Genomic DNA, 18,475 nt, shown 5'->3' with positions numbered 1-18,475 from the left:
TTCACACCAACCATAACACACATATCAATTTGGTATCTTTTGACTGCTATGATAATTCAAAATTGTGATTCAAGTTCTCCAAAACATGAGTGAACACATTGTATGAAGTACTATTAGTTCTTTTTGGAAGGCGTCATTTATATTTTAGAAGTCTGTTGGATGGAGTGATGCTGCATACAAATCACCCAAAGAAACAGAAACTAAACCGACCGTCAGAAAAATTAATGATAAAAAACCCAAATCAATTAAATACAGTTATCAGAAAGACATACTTCCAGCCATCTTTCAAACAGAAATCTTCTCACCTTCTGGGCATCTCGCAGAAAGGACTGCTTCAAATCCATCTAAGGTTATCGACGAGTCAGATCGAAACTTGATCCAGGCAGAGCTGAAGTCATAGTCATAGCTGGTTGGGTCAAGTGTCCCTGAGAACTCGCCAGCTGCTCCTGAGAAGTCCGGGTTGTCGGCAATTGTCAGCTTGTCAAAAGTACTCTCTGTACTAAAACTGACTAAGCGCATATTCATGCCGCAACCCTCTGGAACAGACACCGTCCAAGTAATGTCAGTGTTGCTGTCGTAAGGTCGGGGATAATTAGGGGATGAGATAGTCGCGCTCTCTCCAGATTCAAGGTTAAATGTTCGTCCGTCAGAGGCAACCGTTGTGACTAGAAATGCGAAAGGGAAAAAACTTATCAATGGTTAGCAGTCTGGTGCAAGGCAGACACACGCTTTTCATTCCTAAAGTATGCATACACGCCAAAATATAACCACACATACACACACACACACACACACACACACACACACACACATATTTGAACACATCACAATTCTGAGAATGAAAAAGTTATTAAGGCAAAACAGCAGCTGTGCTGGTTGAATTTGGATGAAATACATATTTGAAAGGGCAAACGATAAAAAAAGAAGAAAAACCAACAAATGATTTGAATATTTCAAAAACATATCACAGATTGAAAAAGAGTTTGAATTAGTAATTACAGCCTTTTGAAATTCTGAAGTTATAAAACAGAATACAAATCAGTTATGAAAAATGAAGGCCGCTGAGAAAAATGAATTTCAATTTAAAAAAAAAAAAATATGAATGGTGAATGTGTTACGAAAAGCTGCATAAAAAGTGATTTCTTCAGAGGACAGGAACACTAATTATGCTAAAAGTTTCACCAGAATCTGAGGTTTTTGACATTTTGCTTCCTGTTGTTTGTGAAAGCAAGCCATGAAAGTAGCATAATAACGACATTTTTTTTGGAAGTATTTCATGATTATGTACTTTCATTATACGACATTTTTTTGGAAGTATTTCATGATTATGTACTTTCATTATATTCTAACTAGGCTATTTGAGACCTAGTTTTTACTGATGGGAGTCAATTTGCTCCCTCCCCCCAGATCTCAGCCACCGATTGCGCGATCACTGCACTGCACTGGGGGATATAAACTTTTTCTTCTGCAAAGGATGGCGCTCAGAATTGTTTTTAACCTTCATATCCGAGCACATACTGACAAGCTGTTCCTTGAACACAAAATTCTGAAAATAAAAGAGTTGTATTTGTTTCAACTTAGTCAATTTATGTTTAATTACAACTGCAACCATCTACCCAAAATATGTTATTCTTTATTTCACCGTAACAGCCACGTACATAATTATCCCACGAGACAATCTAAAGAATGTCATCTTCCCTTAGTGAGAACTGTACACACTCAAAATATATTTGTTTATACCGAACCCAGATTTTGGAATAGCTTAGATAATGATTTAAAAGAACCTGTGAAGTTAATTACATCTAAGTATAAACTTTAAAAAAATATTTGTTTTTTAAATATACCAGTTAATTTTGTTTAATGAAAAAACCCGTTATGTTCACTTGTCCTTGAGATTTTGTAGTGTCTCCACCGACCTTTTCCATCCCTCTCCTTTTCCCTCTCCTTTTCCTTCTCTATTCTTCCCTGCTCCTCTTTCCTCGTTCTTCGTTGTCCAGTATATGTCTGAGTGCATTTCCTCAAGTTCTGATATTTCTGTGTTTTGTGTTGTTATTGTTGTTGTTGTTGTTGTTGTTATGTTGTTGTTTTTTGTGGCCGATTGCATATCTTCCTTTCCGTTCAATTTTCCTGGCATACCTGGCCCCATATACCCAACAAACATTTACGGAGACATTGATAATATTGCTGAAATGTTCCCTCCATTTAAAATAATGATAGTCTTGATGTACTTTGTAAACTTTTTTTGTTTCACGTACAATTTCATGCAAGTCATAGAAGAGATAACTACAGGCAAACATGCAAATCCTCATTATGGACAGAAGAATAGAAGACACATTTTACTTGAAGATAGCAATTCGTTTTAGGATAAAATTGCGCGAGGATGACCCATTCAAATATCTTCATGATTATTTAGAAAGAAACTTTAAGGAATATTTTCTTTTGACTTTCCACACATCGAGCAGAGGAGTCGTAATCATGGTGGTGATAAAAATGGTCTGTCAACCCTATTATCAGGTGTGAAGCAAGTTGACAAGATCTACTTGGACTCATCAAGCCACAAAAACTACATTTCTGTGCTCTGTTGTAGTAGGATATATTTTACTACAGTTATATTTTGAAGAGTTTGTTCGAGAAAAAAAACCGATGAGTCAATATTTGTCAAATGGAGATACCTGTATTTGCGATTAAAGGTCAAGAAAAATAAAGGGAATAATAAGAAAATGTGTACTTCTTTTGACCATAACTTTAAAAATGTACCTTTATATGAAGAGCTTGCAACCAAACGGCGCTAAATCCATTGGAAAATGGAAGCAAGCTCTTCATATGTAGTGACCAATATATCATTTAAAAGGTATCATTTGTACTTTATGACAGAGACCGTACTTCAAAATCTTCAAAAATGGACTTATAGGTTTTTGCGAACAAATTCTTCATTTAGTGATTTTTAATGTTTCATTAGGTACATTTCAAAGTTAAATTTTTGTCGCATTTTTTTTCAAACCGAACGCCGTTGCTTATTTGGTTACAGAATTTCATAATGCTTCTTGTTTGCTTGATTTATAATCAATCCTTAAACTTCAGTGTTAATGTCATCAGTGTCTAACGTGAATATTTCTTCCAATATATATTTCTGGCTTGTAAAGTTTTATTAAAGCTATAATAATCTCAATCTAGTTTTTCTCCAGTAAATACGACGTGAAATATAATTACTAAATCTTAATTAACAAAATTACCTCAGGACCCTGATCGATCAAAAAAGAATGTTTTCTGTTAGATAGTAGGTTTATGAATGTAACCCTACATGTTTCTTTACACATACAAGACGCATTTCTCTTGCCATAGTCAAGTGCAATTCCTTATACTTTTAATTTATATTTTGATAAATAGATACAATCAGATTAACAGAAATATTAAAGTGTTATCAAATAAATGTGAAACAAGAACGTTACGTAATGGTACAATTTCAAATGATTTTACAGAAGAGTCACTGAGAGTGGTGTGCTCTGTTCCGATTTGCATCTGTGTTTGTTTCCAATACCACAGTATCTTGAAGTTATATGAAACTTAATTAATGTATGAAATCTAATATTTTTTCTTGATTTTTAATGAGTCCCCTTCAATTTGGTTTCACAAATTTTACTACATTATTTCGAAACAAACTAATGTGATGTGACCTTGTAAAACAGAGCATAACCTCTAAATATTGATCTGTCTTCGGGAAACCGCTGCAGAAATGTAGCAAATTAGGTTCGGTTTTATTGCCTCAATCAAGTCATCTTTTTGACAAGTATTAAGATATCACACAGAAATCATCTTTTAAAGAAAATAATCTGTCTAACATAAGTTTTCCTCAGATATTTCTTTTATTGTACCAGACAACAGTGAGTCTATTCTCTTTCTATTTTTCATATCCGTTCCTATGCATTCATACCGGTATATGCACCAAATCAATCGCAATATCAAACCAGGGAGCGTTTTATCGTTGTATCATTGCATTTACATCATGAAGTACAGTATGCTTGTGTCCACGATGGCGTGTGTTGTATCATAGTCTCATTTCATTTTCTTTTTTCTTCGTTTTCCTTTTTTTCTTTGTTCCTTCCTAAGTTAAATTCATGTCAGTTGACATTGGTTTCTTTGATTTTGTGCACGTATTTTCCGAGGGTCCCATGCCCTACAAGCTTTGCTTTTTAGTGGGACCCTCCATTTCCATTCTAATCTTTGTATTATGTATACCTTAGAAAGGAATTTTTGTTGTTACTCGTGACCACTTGAACGTTTTCTTTGAAATTTTTACAAATATGTTCGGTAAATGTATTGTATATAATTTTCCCTGTTTCTTCAATGGAAATGGAAATAAAATTGAAATTGAAACTGAAAAATTTTAACAAATTGACACATCTCCATTTCACTCCACACCTATCATTGGAGAAAGAGTGCAGGAGTACAGGAAGTTATCAAAAGTTATCAATAAAAGGGAATTTGCACACACACGCACACACACACACACACACACACGCAATAAATTGGGTTATGGGCCCTAAAAGTAGTCTTTGAAATATCATTCAAGAAGATCGAATCGAATATGAATAAAGATCAATAAAAAAAACTAGATGAATTAAATGCACAACAAAAAAGGACAGAAGAAAGTACAATTATGTAAATACACTCACCAGAATCTGTGGTTGTTGGCATTTCCGTGCCTATCATGAGAAAACAAGCCATTATGACTGCTTGAAAAACAGCATTTAGCAAATCAAATATTTCATGATTCCGCATACGAAAAATCAACCATGTAAACTTTGTATCATGCAACTTCCAGGATAATTTGAATCTCTTAACTTTTTAAATCACATCTTATTTGACTATATAAATGTGCATTTCACTGAATTAAGAATAACTACTATAGAGAACGACATTTACAAAAACATATATATCATTTTTTTTCTTCTTCAAAACAATAAAAGTGGAAGTGCATCCGATTGCTGAATTTCAATTCTCAATTCTAAAAATGCAAAATCTCCCTCTCGTTGGAGGGGGAAGCTGTATACCCATACCGCAGTCTGCTCCGTTTAATATGTCCCCGGTTCAATACAAGAAGTACTACTTTCTGATAGTTAAAAAAGAAAAAAATATATATATATACATATATATAAAAAATTACCGGGTAGATCGCTGAATTTCATGACTGAAAATGTAAAATCATTCTCGTGTGGGAGGACACCTTCCCCCAGATGGCTCCATCGCACACAGATCACCCCACTCCAAGTTTTGCCCGCAAACCGTGAAAACGGATCGATGCCCCTCACATGGAATGCATGCCATATACAGTGCCATTATAATGAGTATTCCCCTCCTCCTGAGCTACATGTATCAAATATACTCACTGGATGTTTCTGCACACTGCGACTGAGATGGGTAGCCTATGTCACAGTACTCCCATCGCGTCTCATCACTCGTTGTGTAGCACCAGGCCATGTCTGACTGATCCGGGTTACGACACAGGTTGTGGTCCCCCAACCCGGCATCTGGATAGTTTCCTGGTGTTCGGGAATGCTCATGAGGCGACTGGGAGGTCCACATTTGGCAAGGAAGACCGCTGCGGGTGTAATTGCGGTTCCCTCTGTAATCAGTCCCACTTGGATCAACATAGCATTCTCTGGGATCTGATCAGTATAGGAAACAGTCATCATAAGACAAAAATGTCGGTGCTGGATATTATGGGTCCTAAGAAAAGCAAACACAAAACAAAAAAAACAAAACAAAAACGCTTATAGTGCTTTGTTTTTGTGGTGATCTGATACCCCGCCATTCAGGAATTAAAGAAAGCTTACTTTCAAGTATGAGATAGGGGCAGCTATTTTGCAAGCACTTAAAAAAATCGAAAACCCAAAAAGTAAGAGACAGTGAAAAAAAAATAGTTAAAACCACCATACAATCAACTTTTGGATCTACAAAGGTCTGCACAGTTCAATGGCTAAACTTTTGTATGTCCCTTTCCTCAATTCCCACTCCCCCCCCCCCCCTTCGTCCGCAAATAGTAATGATAAAATAAAAGGAGACACACATTGCAAGTGAGGAGGGGAGATGAGATGCATCTGTTCACCTGTTGATCCGCTTTCCATACAGTCAGGGTCAAAATCGCCAATTGGGCAATATTCCCAACGCTTCTCAGGGTCGGTGGTGTAGCACCATGCAGTGAAGGCGGTCCCACCAACATTACGGCAGTAATTGTGGTCACCAAGTCCACTAGTGGGATATCGGCCAGGTGACCTGTTGTGCTCATGGGGTTCCTGGGCCGTCCACACTTGGCATGTGCGTCCCGATATCGTGGCATCCATGGTACCTCTGTACGAACTGCCAGACGGATCCTCGTCATTGCACGCTGAAACAAGTAAATGGAACATTATTCATGAGTATCGAATACTGCCTAAGTAATATCGAGCAGCTGATGCAGCGTGCTTGGGCTAACGCTATAGCAGTTAACTCGGAGTATAGGTCTACCTCCTTTACGGCTGATTACGTAATCTGTATTACATGCAGGCAGTCCTGCAAGTTATTAACATTCAGCCATTCAAAAATGAAGTACATGATCTTGACCTTAAACCTTGAGGATTGACATTTTTATACCTCCCTCTGAACAAGCAGAAACAAAACCGACTGACTGTCTTCTCCTTTATGATGACACAATGTGCCTGGTTGGCACTGACAGGTGACTGTTGCCTATGGCTAGTCACCTGCGCATTGAGCAAGGTTTCGGCATCTTCACATGGGTTGGGTAGTGGGTGGACCAATATTCACCGTGTTACAGCACTCCGTTCTTTGCGATGATTGAATTAGGTGGGTTCTTTTACATGCATAAGTCATGATTCCCTATGTAGCTGATATACGGGACCTAGCTCCATTTGATGTCTCATCCGAGGAACAGAGTGTGTTTGCATCTTATTAGAGGAGAAGACAGCATTATTAAACACAGCATTGCTCATTAGACTCGGTAGGAATCACATCAAAGCCATTTGGATTGTGAGGCAAACTCTCCACCAACCGAGCCAAATCGCCACCGCCCCCTGCTGTAAAATCATGACACAGATTAACATCATGCAGCCTTCAGAAAGATAAACTTACATTCACTAGCTTTTGAAAGTGAGAATGAAGTTCAAACCTGCGCATCTTGCTGAAATGATTGCCTCAAATCCATCTGAGTTTATTGACGAGTCAGAGCGAAACCTGATCCAGGCAGAGCTGAAGTCATAGTTTGCGCTAGGTGGGACCAGTTGCCCTGAGAACTCATCGGCTACGTCTGAGAAGTCCGGGTTGTCGCTGATTGTGAACTTGTCATAATTACTCTCTGTACTGAAACTGTCAAAGCGCAAAGTCATGCCACAGCCCTCCGGAACAGACACCATCCAGGTGATGTCAGTGTTGCTGTCGTATGGTTGGGGATAGTTAGGGGATGAGATGGTCGCGCTCTCTCCAGATGCCAGGTTGAATGTTAGTCCTCCAGATGTTTCCATGGTAATGAAAGGTGAGAAAGGAAGAGTTAACTTCCAAAATATTCATGACGTAAAAGAGAGTCACGTATACATGTTTTCTTTTTCATTTTGATGTTCATGTCGGGGGAAGAGTGGTCATATGGCAGAGTTATGACAAACGTATGAAACATTCGGAAATCTTCCTTTTTTTAAGAAGGATATTAAAATATGCTTGGGCTGGCAATTTATTTCAACCATTATGTCAGCCAAGAAGAATTGAGGATTTATCATATCAGGTATATGAAAATAGAATATGGGTATATATTCTCACCATCGTCTGTAGGTGTTGGGATTTCCGTTCCTATTACACAAAAAAAAGACATTATGATAATTGCATTTAAACCGATAAAATCTATATAGTATATCAATATTTGATGTATGATTTTGTACATCAAAATCAAACACTACAATAATCACACACTCAATATTACTAAAGTTATTGCATTTAAGTTTTGATATATAATTCATGATCAATGTGCATTATTTTCATTTTGCTCTATCAATAATCAATGTGCATTATTTTCATTTTGCTCTATCAATAAAAAAACAACATTACATCAAGTTCTTTCAAAACCGATGACTGGCACCACCTCACGAATGACGCTTAATCTTTTTCATTCAGGCCTTTTATACTCTTAACGTCTCTTTGCGATAGTTGAAAATATGCAAGCAAATATAGAATACAGTAACAAACTTACACACATCCACGCATAAAAGATACATATTCATGCATAAGTTGCTTAGGCCGTTCCTCCTTACAAGAAAAAATCGACAATAAACACTGTTTGCACATCTCCAAGACAAACTCGCAATCACCTGAATCAAGATAATATAATATTATTGGCTGTTGTTTTATTTCACAGTTCCAAGGAAACCACACTTAATCAGAATTAAGTAGAATAGAAGGGAAAGACATGCAGTAGAAACTCGACTATCACACCACACAACAGTACATGTATAACCACTTTTTCTGAGCTATATGTTTTAGATATCACTAACCAGTTGCTTCTGCACACTGCGACTGAGATGGGTAGCCTATGTCACAGTACTCCCATCGCGTCTCATCACTCGTTGTGTAGCACCAGGCCATGTCTGACTGATCCGGGTTACGACACAGGTTGTGGTCCCCCAACCCGGCATCCGGGTATCTTTCCGGTGTTCGGGTGTGCTCATGAGGAGACTGGGATGACCACACTTGACAAGGGAGACCACTGCGGGTGAGATCGCGGTTCCCTCTGTAATCCGTCCCGTATGGATCAGCATAGCATTCTCTGGGATCTGATTAGTACAAGAAATGAAACAGTCAGCGTAAAAAAGTTCACAATATATTACTAGTAGTGTCAATGGATAGCATCAGTGCTTGATTTTCCAATGACAGCTCCACAGTGAATCTTCAAAAGATGTGTTTACTTACCCGTGGCATAACGGTTATGACTACCAGCATACTTTTGTTTTGTTTGTTTATTTGTTTGTTTGTCTGCAGTCATCTGCATGTCTCTGTCTATCTGACTGTCTGTCTGTATTTAAGCTACCTGCTAAACTTGAGTTAAATGTTCCAATTAACAATATTTTTTCCAGATCAGGTTCTGCTAAGGTCTGTTTAGTCCGTTTCTAAAACTTCCTGTTATCAAAGGGGAATTCCAGTGCAGTTGAGAGTTAGTTTGCAAAAGGAGTAAAATTCGTTTGTACAACAAGGAAAATTTGATCAAAATTGGCTGAAAAATAAGGCAGTTATGACATTTTGAAGGTTTTTTACTATTTTCAGGAAACAGTTTTTGAATATTCAGAATGAATCTGCAAATAGTGAAGTGATGTCATCCCCCACAACTTGTCATATAGTTTGTACATAAAAGTTTGAAATTTCCATTTTTCCAATCACACTCAAATACACCCCAGTCTCAATTTTATTCTGAAGTTATTCAACTGTGAATTACATCCTGCTTTACGCTTTGATAACAGAAATTGAATTTTTACTCTTTGTCCATCGATTGAAAATTGTGAGATGATCACATCACTATCTCTGACTCATTGGCATATTCATATCAGCTGGATGACAACTGTTCTGCAGAAATCATTACTTCATTAATTTTTACTCCATTTTTTTTTTTAATCAAATTTTTACTTTTGTACCCATAAGATGTTATTCTTTCTTATCAGACTAACCTAAAACTTTACTGGAATTTCTCTTTAAACGAAATTGTACAGTTTCGTCTACATATACGGTCTATCTGTCTGTTTCTTATTAAACTATTGTTTTATATATAGGCTTACTGACAATTATATTGAATATGGTGATCCCCATAAATAATACCAGAGATTTCATTATTACTATTTTGACAGCATCTCAGCAAACATATTATCCTGATATCGTCTATTATATGTACCTATGTTGTCTTTTGTCTCTTTAGTAATCAAGTTACCGCCGTAGTCCCTACCCTACATTAATTCTATACCACCCCCTCCCCCTAAAAAGACATAGTTTTTAAAAAATGAAGAGGGGAGCTATAAGATGTATGTTTGACTAACCTGCTGATCCGCTATCCATACATTCAGGGTTGAAATCTCCCACCGGGCAATATTCCCAACGCTTCTCAGGGTCGGTGGTGTAGCACCATGCAGTGAAGGAGGTCCCGCCGACATTGCGGCAGTAGTTGTGGGCACCAAGTCCACTGGTTGGATACCTGCTTGGTGTCCTGGTGTGCTCGTGGGGTTCTTGGGCGGTCCACATTTGGCATGTGCGCCCTGATATGGTGCGATCCACGGTACCTCGGTACGAACTACCAGACGGGTCCTCGCCACATGCTGAGGTTCCTTCAGCAGACAGATGATGAAGAAAGGGTAGTATGAACTGACAATTAGTGATTGTTTATCAGTAATCCAGCAGCAATTATCTGTTGTAAGAAACGCCTGCTCTTTATTCATGTCCAGGCATCATTCAGAAGGTGACCTTTGAACTCGACCAGCGTTACAGAACACAGGGACACATTAAACTCATAAACGTCCTTTAAATAGTCTGTGATAAGCAATCAATCCTTATATGGAAGGGAAAGTACGAATCAAGATGTCATGATGCTTATTGCCAATGATTAGTGACCTTTGGGATTCAGTGAACAATTACTACTGTATTGGAACGTATTATAAAATTATGGGATGTATTCAGTATTCAAGGAAATCAAGCATTCACCTTGACTGTTCTATTTTTGTCTGCCATCACTTCATTAACTTAATATTTTACGTGTTCATATAATGATGAAATTTATTGTCGAATGAAACAGAGGTAAAACAAAAACATGAGAAAATTGAAACTCTGAGTCACAGGTAAACACGTTACCACTATCTCATGTCGAAGTTAAATGTTAAAAGAGTTGGCAGGAGTTTAATATGACTGCAATTGTGTGTATGAATTGACAGGAAGATCAAAACACACTCTGGTCGCAAGCAGTGAGGCCGTGGGATCAAAATGAAATGTCAACAGTGAGCATAGATTTGAATTTACTTTTTTATGTCTTTATGTATACTAAATCGTATGCCACATTCATTTCGATAACTTACGCGCGGGTCAGGGCTTATAAACATTATGAGAGATCGCACACACAGGAGGAAACATAATTTTTTTTGTATTATTAGTAGTACTATTATTTTGGTATGGGGAGGTACAAATTCTGCATTGATCAGGCTCTTTCTTATATTCTTTGAGTTAGATTTGAAAAAAAAAATATATATATATATCTGCAAATTTACCCAGTGATTCGGTGTCTACTATTTCATTTAGTAACCATCACCTTCATCGTCACCACGCACCATACATCTCCAATATCATCATTTTCTTTCATCATCGTCCTTTCATCAACATAATCAAAATTTACCATATCTTTATTGATATTTATGCACTAGAATATAAAATTCAATACATTAAACACGTTAACTTCTCTTTCCCTTTTCTTGTTCAGCAAACAAAATTTAGAGTGTATAGTTATAGAGGAGGGGTAAGTTTCTGTGCTGTCACGCATTCGAGCAACCGTTGTAGTGGCAGTCTTTCCTCTGCATAATTTCATAGTTAATTATTAGCCTTTTTGGTAATATGCTATACGAACTTTGTTTACGTATAATCAATGTATACATTGAGTGTTTTTCTTCGAATCATGTACATGTATATTGCAATCCATATATTGACGTTTTCTGTTACATTGCTGAAGAGAATTTTGATTATATTTATGAAAATAAAATCAAACCAGCAACCATCCAATGAATTTTGATTTGATGAATCGTGAAAATAAAGAATAAAAAAGGGTCCGATACCACGATCCTGATTTACATCAAGTAAACCAGTCACAGCGGTCGCTATACTTACGATTTCCGGCCGGAGTGGTTTGGATGGATTCAGAAACTGCCGGAGTCGTTGGCCCTGGGATGCAGGAAACGCCAGCATCCTCAGAATGGGTGCAATCGTGTACACCGATATCAGAGGTAGTGCATCCTAGTAGTGAGTATTCGTTACCTACGCATTCCACGTCGTCCAGCCATATCTCGCCGGTGCCCCGGCCGAAATGCGCTCTCTGCCAGGCATCGGCTACGTCTTGGTGGCCAAGCATCCGACACACAACTTTGGCGTCGTCTATTCCCCATCTATCGTCGCAGATGGTCCCCCATTCGCCTCTGAGATAGATCTCAACCGTTCCCTCATAAGGCGTCTCGCCGCCTACCAGGCGCACTTGGCCATCACTAATAAGAACGCCTGCACGGAAAAGGCAAATATGACACCATCATTATAGCATAGCGCCGTCCATCACAACTGAAACAAATTGCTGAACAGACAAATAAATTGTCAAACCTTCAAAAACACAAAATAAACGGTGTTTGAAAGATTTTACAAAAAAAAAACTAGAAAAGGACAGGAACATGCAAATGAATACCCTCTATAGAGTTGTTTGTTTGAATTCACTTCACGAGTTCCACCCCCAGGAGTCGTAAGACCACAAGTCATTATAGCCCACGAGTCGTATAGTCCATGAGCTGCACACTAGGAAAACAAAACCCACGAGGTCAAATGGCCCACGAAACACTCATTAAGCCCTGATGATGTGATGTCGAACTCCTGTTTTGTTTTGTTTTTTACTTGTGCCGAAATCATGGGCCTTGTTCGTTAATTGATCTCATAGTAATGTAGACTTTTATTAATTAATTCGTTGATTAATTAATTAACAAAATACACTGTAGTTAATAATGCCATCAAGGAAGAAAAAATTAGTCAAATCTGTATAAGTTGTCAATTTGACTTTCATTCATCAGATAAAGACAGCTCGTCGAACACGATATAAAGTATATGCATCAATGATATTATAACAACAACAAAAATGCACGCTTGTCATGGTAACAAAAACATAAAAATCCATAACGACCGAAAAGAGTGTTCCAATATAAAGGCAACCTTGTATGACGCGGAACACTTGAATGAAAACAACAACAGCACCAATATACCAAAGAAATATAGTCATACTAAAGTCATCTATTTACCATTGTACATCCGCTCATTGCTATAATATGATGCTGATAATGCAAGTTTACTATAAACAGTACTTAACTCTTTATGTGCCATGATGGAAACCCCCTGTGTACCAAATTATTTTGAGACACCAACATTGTCACGCTTTCAAACATTCTTTTTTTTTTTCAAATCCAAAGAACTTTTAAAGATCTCTGTTTGGCTGGACACGTAGTGAGCAAATTTGTAGAGAAAATGCCTAGCTTGTTTTGATGTAAATTTCACGACAAATCTGTTATTGCTTTTCTTTGAAATGACCAGGAACTACATTATAATGATTATTGTAAAAAGGCATGCCTTTTGCTCACATAATAGTGACAGAAACTTAGAATTCTCACACAAGTTCAGTGGAGAACACCAACTGCTAGTCAGTCACCACATAAAATGCAAGCTATATGAGAAGAACGAAATTGGGAGAAATTGGAAGAACGAAATTGTACTATGGCATTTGGGGATTTATCGATCGGTTTGGGCAGGTTTGTGCGTTTGAGCAGAATATGCGGAGTTAGCACGCCTTTGAGTATAGGGCATGCGAACGAGGCATATACAGAGTTCATATGATTTTAGAATGCATACGTGCACAACAATACTATGGCACAGACACTATTTGGCCGTGTATACCAGGGAAATGTGACCAAAAGCGAATAATATAATATATTATGCATGCGGCCTCACAAAACAATAACGATAACCACAGCAACAACAACAAAACCCAGAAATAACAGAAATAAAGAAAAAGCAAGTAAAAAATGGAGGACTGTAAAAAAGCAGTTAACTGGTATATGTGGAATTGTTTTCAGTGGAATTGTTTTCAGTTTGTGTCTGTAATTATGGGATTAGTTTATGTAAACAGATTCTTTTGAATTATTGTCTAGGCTATTTATGTATTTTGAGTGTGTACAGTTCTCACTAAGAGCAGATGAAATTCATTGGATTGTTCTCATGGTATAGTGAAGGCCGTGTCACACCTTTTCGGGCAAGCCTTGCGTGCGACTTGCGAAGAACATTTTTTTACCGCCCGAGGTCTCCTTAGATGACCTGCGCATGACAGTACCTAGCACGTATTTCACCCGTAGTCGCCCGGAGGTGCGCACGCAAATCTTTTTACGCGCAACCATGCTAGGGCTTGTCACACCATTCAGGGCAAGCTACGTGGGCTTGTTGCATGTAGAAGTTTTCCAGCATACCGGACAATTCCTGAGGGTGAACAAGGATTTGGGCGAGTCAGTGCATGTGTCTTACTTGCTGGAGGAGTTCTACTTACGTTCTACTTGCGGGTATACCGTGTGACCTGTGTGCCAGGCGCATGGGGGCTGACAACTCAGTGACGGAATTCCTCTGGCAGAAGTCCTACAGAATGTTAGCAAAACTTCCCCAGATACGGTATGACAAGGCCGTGAGCATGCTCAAAACTTGTTCCGAGTGAGTCGTGGGGGTTCGCTCACAGAGGTACACGCAGAACACCATTAGGAGACCTTTACCGGCAGCATCTTGCAGGGAACTCCAGCGCAGGTACCTACCAGTACCAGTAAGTTGCTCGTAACAGAAAACGGATCGGTTTCAAAGCTCTCACGCAGGTCACACGAAATACACGCAAGTAGAAGGTAAGTAGCACGCGTCTAGCAAGTAAGACACAAGTGCGACACTCGCAAACATTCTTGTCCGCCCGCGGAAAATTCTCCTGCGTGCTGGAAAATCCCAGCTCCTCGCGACAAGCCCGCGTAGCTTACCCGGAAAGGTGTGACACGGCCTTTTGTTCGTGGATGTTACGATGAAATAAAGAGTGAAAATATTTTGATTGGGTGGTCGCAGTTGTAATTAAACATAAATTGACCAAGTTGAAATAAATACAACTCTTTTATTTTCAGGATTTTATGTTCACAGAACAGTATATCACTTTGTGCTCGAATATGAAGGTTAATTCTGAGCGCCATCTTTTGCGAAAGAAAAAGTTTGGCTAGCAATGTCGAATGATGTATTCCCCCAAGCAAGAATTCCATAATCTAAATACGGTAGACGAAACTTGGGTAAAGCGTCATCATATTTCAATCTATTCATAATTCATATTGAGATTACACTATAAATATTATTGATGATTATGACACTTCCGTGAAAACTTGTTATCAACACAAACACCTAAAATTTTAATGGGCGAAACCTCTTCTAGGGATTTCTATAAATAGCAGTGGGACTAACAAACTTCCACGTGGAACGCCACATTCAATATTCATGGAAGAATCAAAACCGTTAACATGAACATATCTAAATTTGTGAGGTAAATAACTTGTGAACCATCAAAATGCTTTTCCACGTATACCGTAATGGAAAAATTGTGAGAGAAGTATGTCGTGATTAATCGTGGGTTATCAAAAGCCTTGGAGAAGTTCTGGACGATCCCTATTTTGTGCCAAAATGTATCGAGTGCATAATTTTATGTAATCTTCTCAACGAAGGTAAGTAAAGCGTACGTGGTATTGTGATTTCTTTTTCGAAATCCACATTGAAAATTCGTAGATATATTACTCATGTTAAAAAAAAAAATTTAAAAAAAAATCACTGTTCCGATGTATATTATTCTTTCACTTTTGCATAAGGCCACCATTTGAAACGTTAATTTCATAACAGTATTCCGTTACATTTCGTTATTACAAAGGATCGTTATTCCGGAATTAAATGCAGAGGTTCGTAATTCGGAAAATTCGTTAATGATAGGTATATATAGGGCCTATAGATCTACGAACTTCTTTTGGGACTGTTAAACCTTTTAAATAACTATCATTATTTCTCTCTCGGACTGAGGAACCTTCGGAATGTCGGAATAGCAAACTGTCGGAATAAGTATGATGATCAATATATATAGAGCGCCTTTTCTAAACGGACTCAAAAGCGCTTCAATGATTTCAACAACATACAAGAAAACAATATCTACAAAACAGAGAGAGAGAGGCCAAAGCAAAACGAATAAACTTCTCAGGTCACTAGCAGTGAAATTAAGTGAGATCTATAAGGAGGTGTTAGTTTTTTAACTAATAGGTTTTTAGGAGTATTTTTTTTATTGATCTGTGTTAACTGCTGATTGGAACATCACCCAAGCACCTATAGTCAGTCAATAATCAAGGTTCATTCGTTTAACACCTGTGCACCATGTAGAGCGAAATACCGTAGTCATCTTTAGAATGTAACATTCGGTCAATAATGTATACGCTTGAAGGGAGACGAGAAATGAGTACCTTAATCGCACTTTGATATTTGTGTACCGGTAATCTATAAAAGTGTCCTTTCAACTACATATCAAAAAATGATTAAACTTCCCACTTGTCAAGATATATTTCAATGTTTGTGCAATAGAAGATGTCAATTTACACTGTAAAACATACATCACAACAAAAACCTCAATTTTAAATTATAGAACATTGATTTTTTTTTCAAATCACTATATATCCATCTGTGCATCTCCCATTCCGCCTCTGTATAATCTCGCTACCTCTACATATCTCTTCCTATCATGAGATTTGAGCTATAATTATTATAATATGCACGGATTAGCGTTATTATACTGTTTTCTATGAAAAATAATCGATATGTTGCAATAACGGTCCAAATACATGCATGTACTTTCTCACATGATTTGATTGGCTATAATTAAATATACACTATTTACGGTATCTATGAATTCAAATAAGAGACATTTTTCCTTTAACGTTATAAAAGATCTTTCGATATTTTTTTTTCTTTGCCTGTGAATAAAATCTAAATTTGAAAGCTTATACATCACCTACATCATCCCAGACCGACTCGTTTAAAACGTTGAAAATAACGGTAAACATCAAATACGAAATAGCATAAAAGATGATCCCAAACTAGTAGAATAAAGGAATGCAAAGTACCACATTAAATCGTTATTTCATGCAATCAATGTCTAACTATGGCTCCAAACACTTAGTTTACTGCTCAGGCATTCAAAGATATCTAACGTGGAAAGTATTTGATGAGATTACAAACGAAAATTAAACCAACCCAACATCATTACAAATCACGCCCTCATTCAAAAGATTTGTGCAACATAAAACGAGGAGAATACCCTTCTCCTTTTTATTTCAAAAACCTACCGAGACTCGCCGAACGCGCCGGATACTTGTGACGTCATTGACAGCAAAATCAGACTATGTCTTCTAGATAATGCACAGGTTCAAAGGTATTTTCTGTCTTTTCAAACTCTTTTCAAATAGATAGCAAAATTCCATGTCTCTCGTGAACTTGCCCACCCCGAACACTTCGACAAAAGTCATTGTCAGCATTCGCTTGGCCTTGCTATACTTTTTGAGTTATGCATTCAGCCGCACCGCGCCACGCCAGTTGATTTGCTATTTATTTACATTCACCATTGTCAGACGGGTTTTTCAAACTCGAAAATGTAACTGCCCTTGCACTCTGAAGTCTTAAACAAACCTTTCTAGTGGTGCAGTGGTAAAAACAGCTCTTTCTTCCACCTTTCCTTTCGAAGAATATCACAATTAGTCCCAAGTAATTCAATATCTTCTTTTGCTGCTAACTGTTAGATTGAAAGAGTCCGGTTAGTTTAAAATGACTTTACTGAAGTGAAACTATTCAATACCTCTTCTCCGACTCATTGAATGTATCGTTTTGCAGAATTTGCGGGTTCTGTTTTGGTCTGACTTGCGGGCAGTGAAACTATATTCTACCCAAATACTTATAATCCAAGGATTATGATCCCAATAGGGATATCTGCAATCGAACCCCTGTTAGAATACCTGAAAAAAGATAGAGATTGCACACATACCAGCTGCAAGTTGTGCCAACAGGCACACGACCAAGATGCTGTTTGCAGACATCATCTTCGGTGGGGACTACAGAAAACTCCTGAGGAAGCTCGGATGTTCTCCACAATCAAGAGTAGTCTCAGAACACGCAATCTCTCGCCCACTGGTACCAATCGGAGTGTCGACCTACCGAGGGGCCGATTCCAGTTGCGGACAAAGCAGAGCATTTGCTGTTTCATTTATAGGAGTACAGATCACGCCCTAACAGAAAGTTTTGTGGAATAGTCCATTATTCTGTGGGTAATAGTTTTGCTTTCTTCATTCGAGACACGTTAGGTAGCGTTGTTGGTGATTATTCTGTGCGGGGTAGTGTTTTAAAAGTCATATCAATCTTTATCTCAGTGATAATTACTTCGAATGCGTCCTTGTAAACAGGTTTATTCTGCGTTTGGACATAATGGCGTACATGAATCAACGGTTTTTCGGACCCCTCATTGAGTGGGTTGGAAAGGTCCAAGTTGTGACGTTATACTGTATCTGGTCATACAATCGTGCCAGGACAGGTCTCCTAGCCTCGACACCCACGCTCAAGTGGCGTAGTCTTTGTTTCAAGACTTCAA

General features: G+C 38.0%; 1 protein-coding gene across 1 annotated transcript in view; it reads right to left on the bottom strand.

The window, feature by feature from the left end:
• LOC139709202 (uncharacterized) overlaps positions 1–18,056 on the bottom strand; it is a 46,417-nt gene extending 28,361 nt beyond the window's left edge. The window contains exons 1-10 of the mRNA XM_071621152.1: positions 17,876–18,056; positions 11,884–12,267; positions 10,059–10,343; positions 8,532–8,810; positions 7,804–7,833; positions 7,163–7,498; positions 6,107–6,385; positions 5,388–5,666; positions 4,674–4,703; positions 306–665 (exon numbers count right to left, since the gene is read on the bottom strand). Coding sequence (XP_071477253.1) covers positions 306–665; positions 4,674–4,703; positions 5,388–5,666; positions 6,107–6,385; positions 7,163–7,498; positions 7,804–7,833; positions 8,532–8,810; positions 10,059–10,343; positions 11,884–12,267; positions 17,876–17,930 — 2,317 coding nt within the window. The 5' untranslated portion in view covers positions 17,931–18,056. The remainder of the gene's footprint in view (positions 1–305; positions 666–4,673; positions 4,704–5,387; positions 5,667–6,106; positions 6,386–7,162; positions 7,499–7,803; positions 7,834–8,531; positions 8,811–10,058; positions 10,344–11,883; positions 12,268–17,875) is intronic.
• Positions 18,057–18,475: the final 419 nt, after the last annotated feature.

This window comes from Diadema antillarum, unplaced genomic scaffold, assembly GCF_040938485.1.
Source record: "Diadema antillarum isolate AM-2024a unplaced genomic scaffold, OU_Dant_1.0 seq00001412_RagTag, whole genome shotgun sequence".
NCBI classification, from domain to species: Eukaryota; Metazoa; Echinodermata; class Echinoidea; order Diadematoida; family Diadematidae; genus Diadema; species Diadema antillarum.
This window is presented reverse-complemented; position numbering and strand designations above follow the sequence as displayed.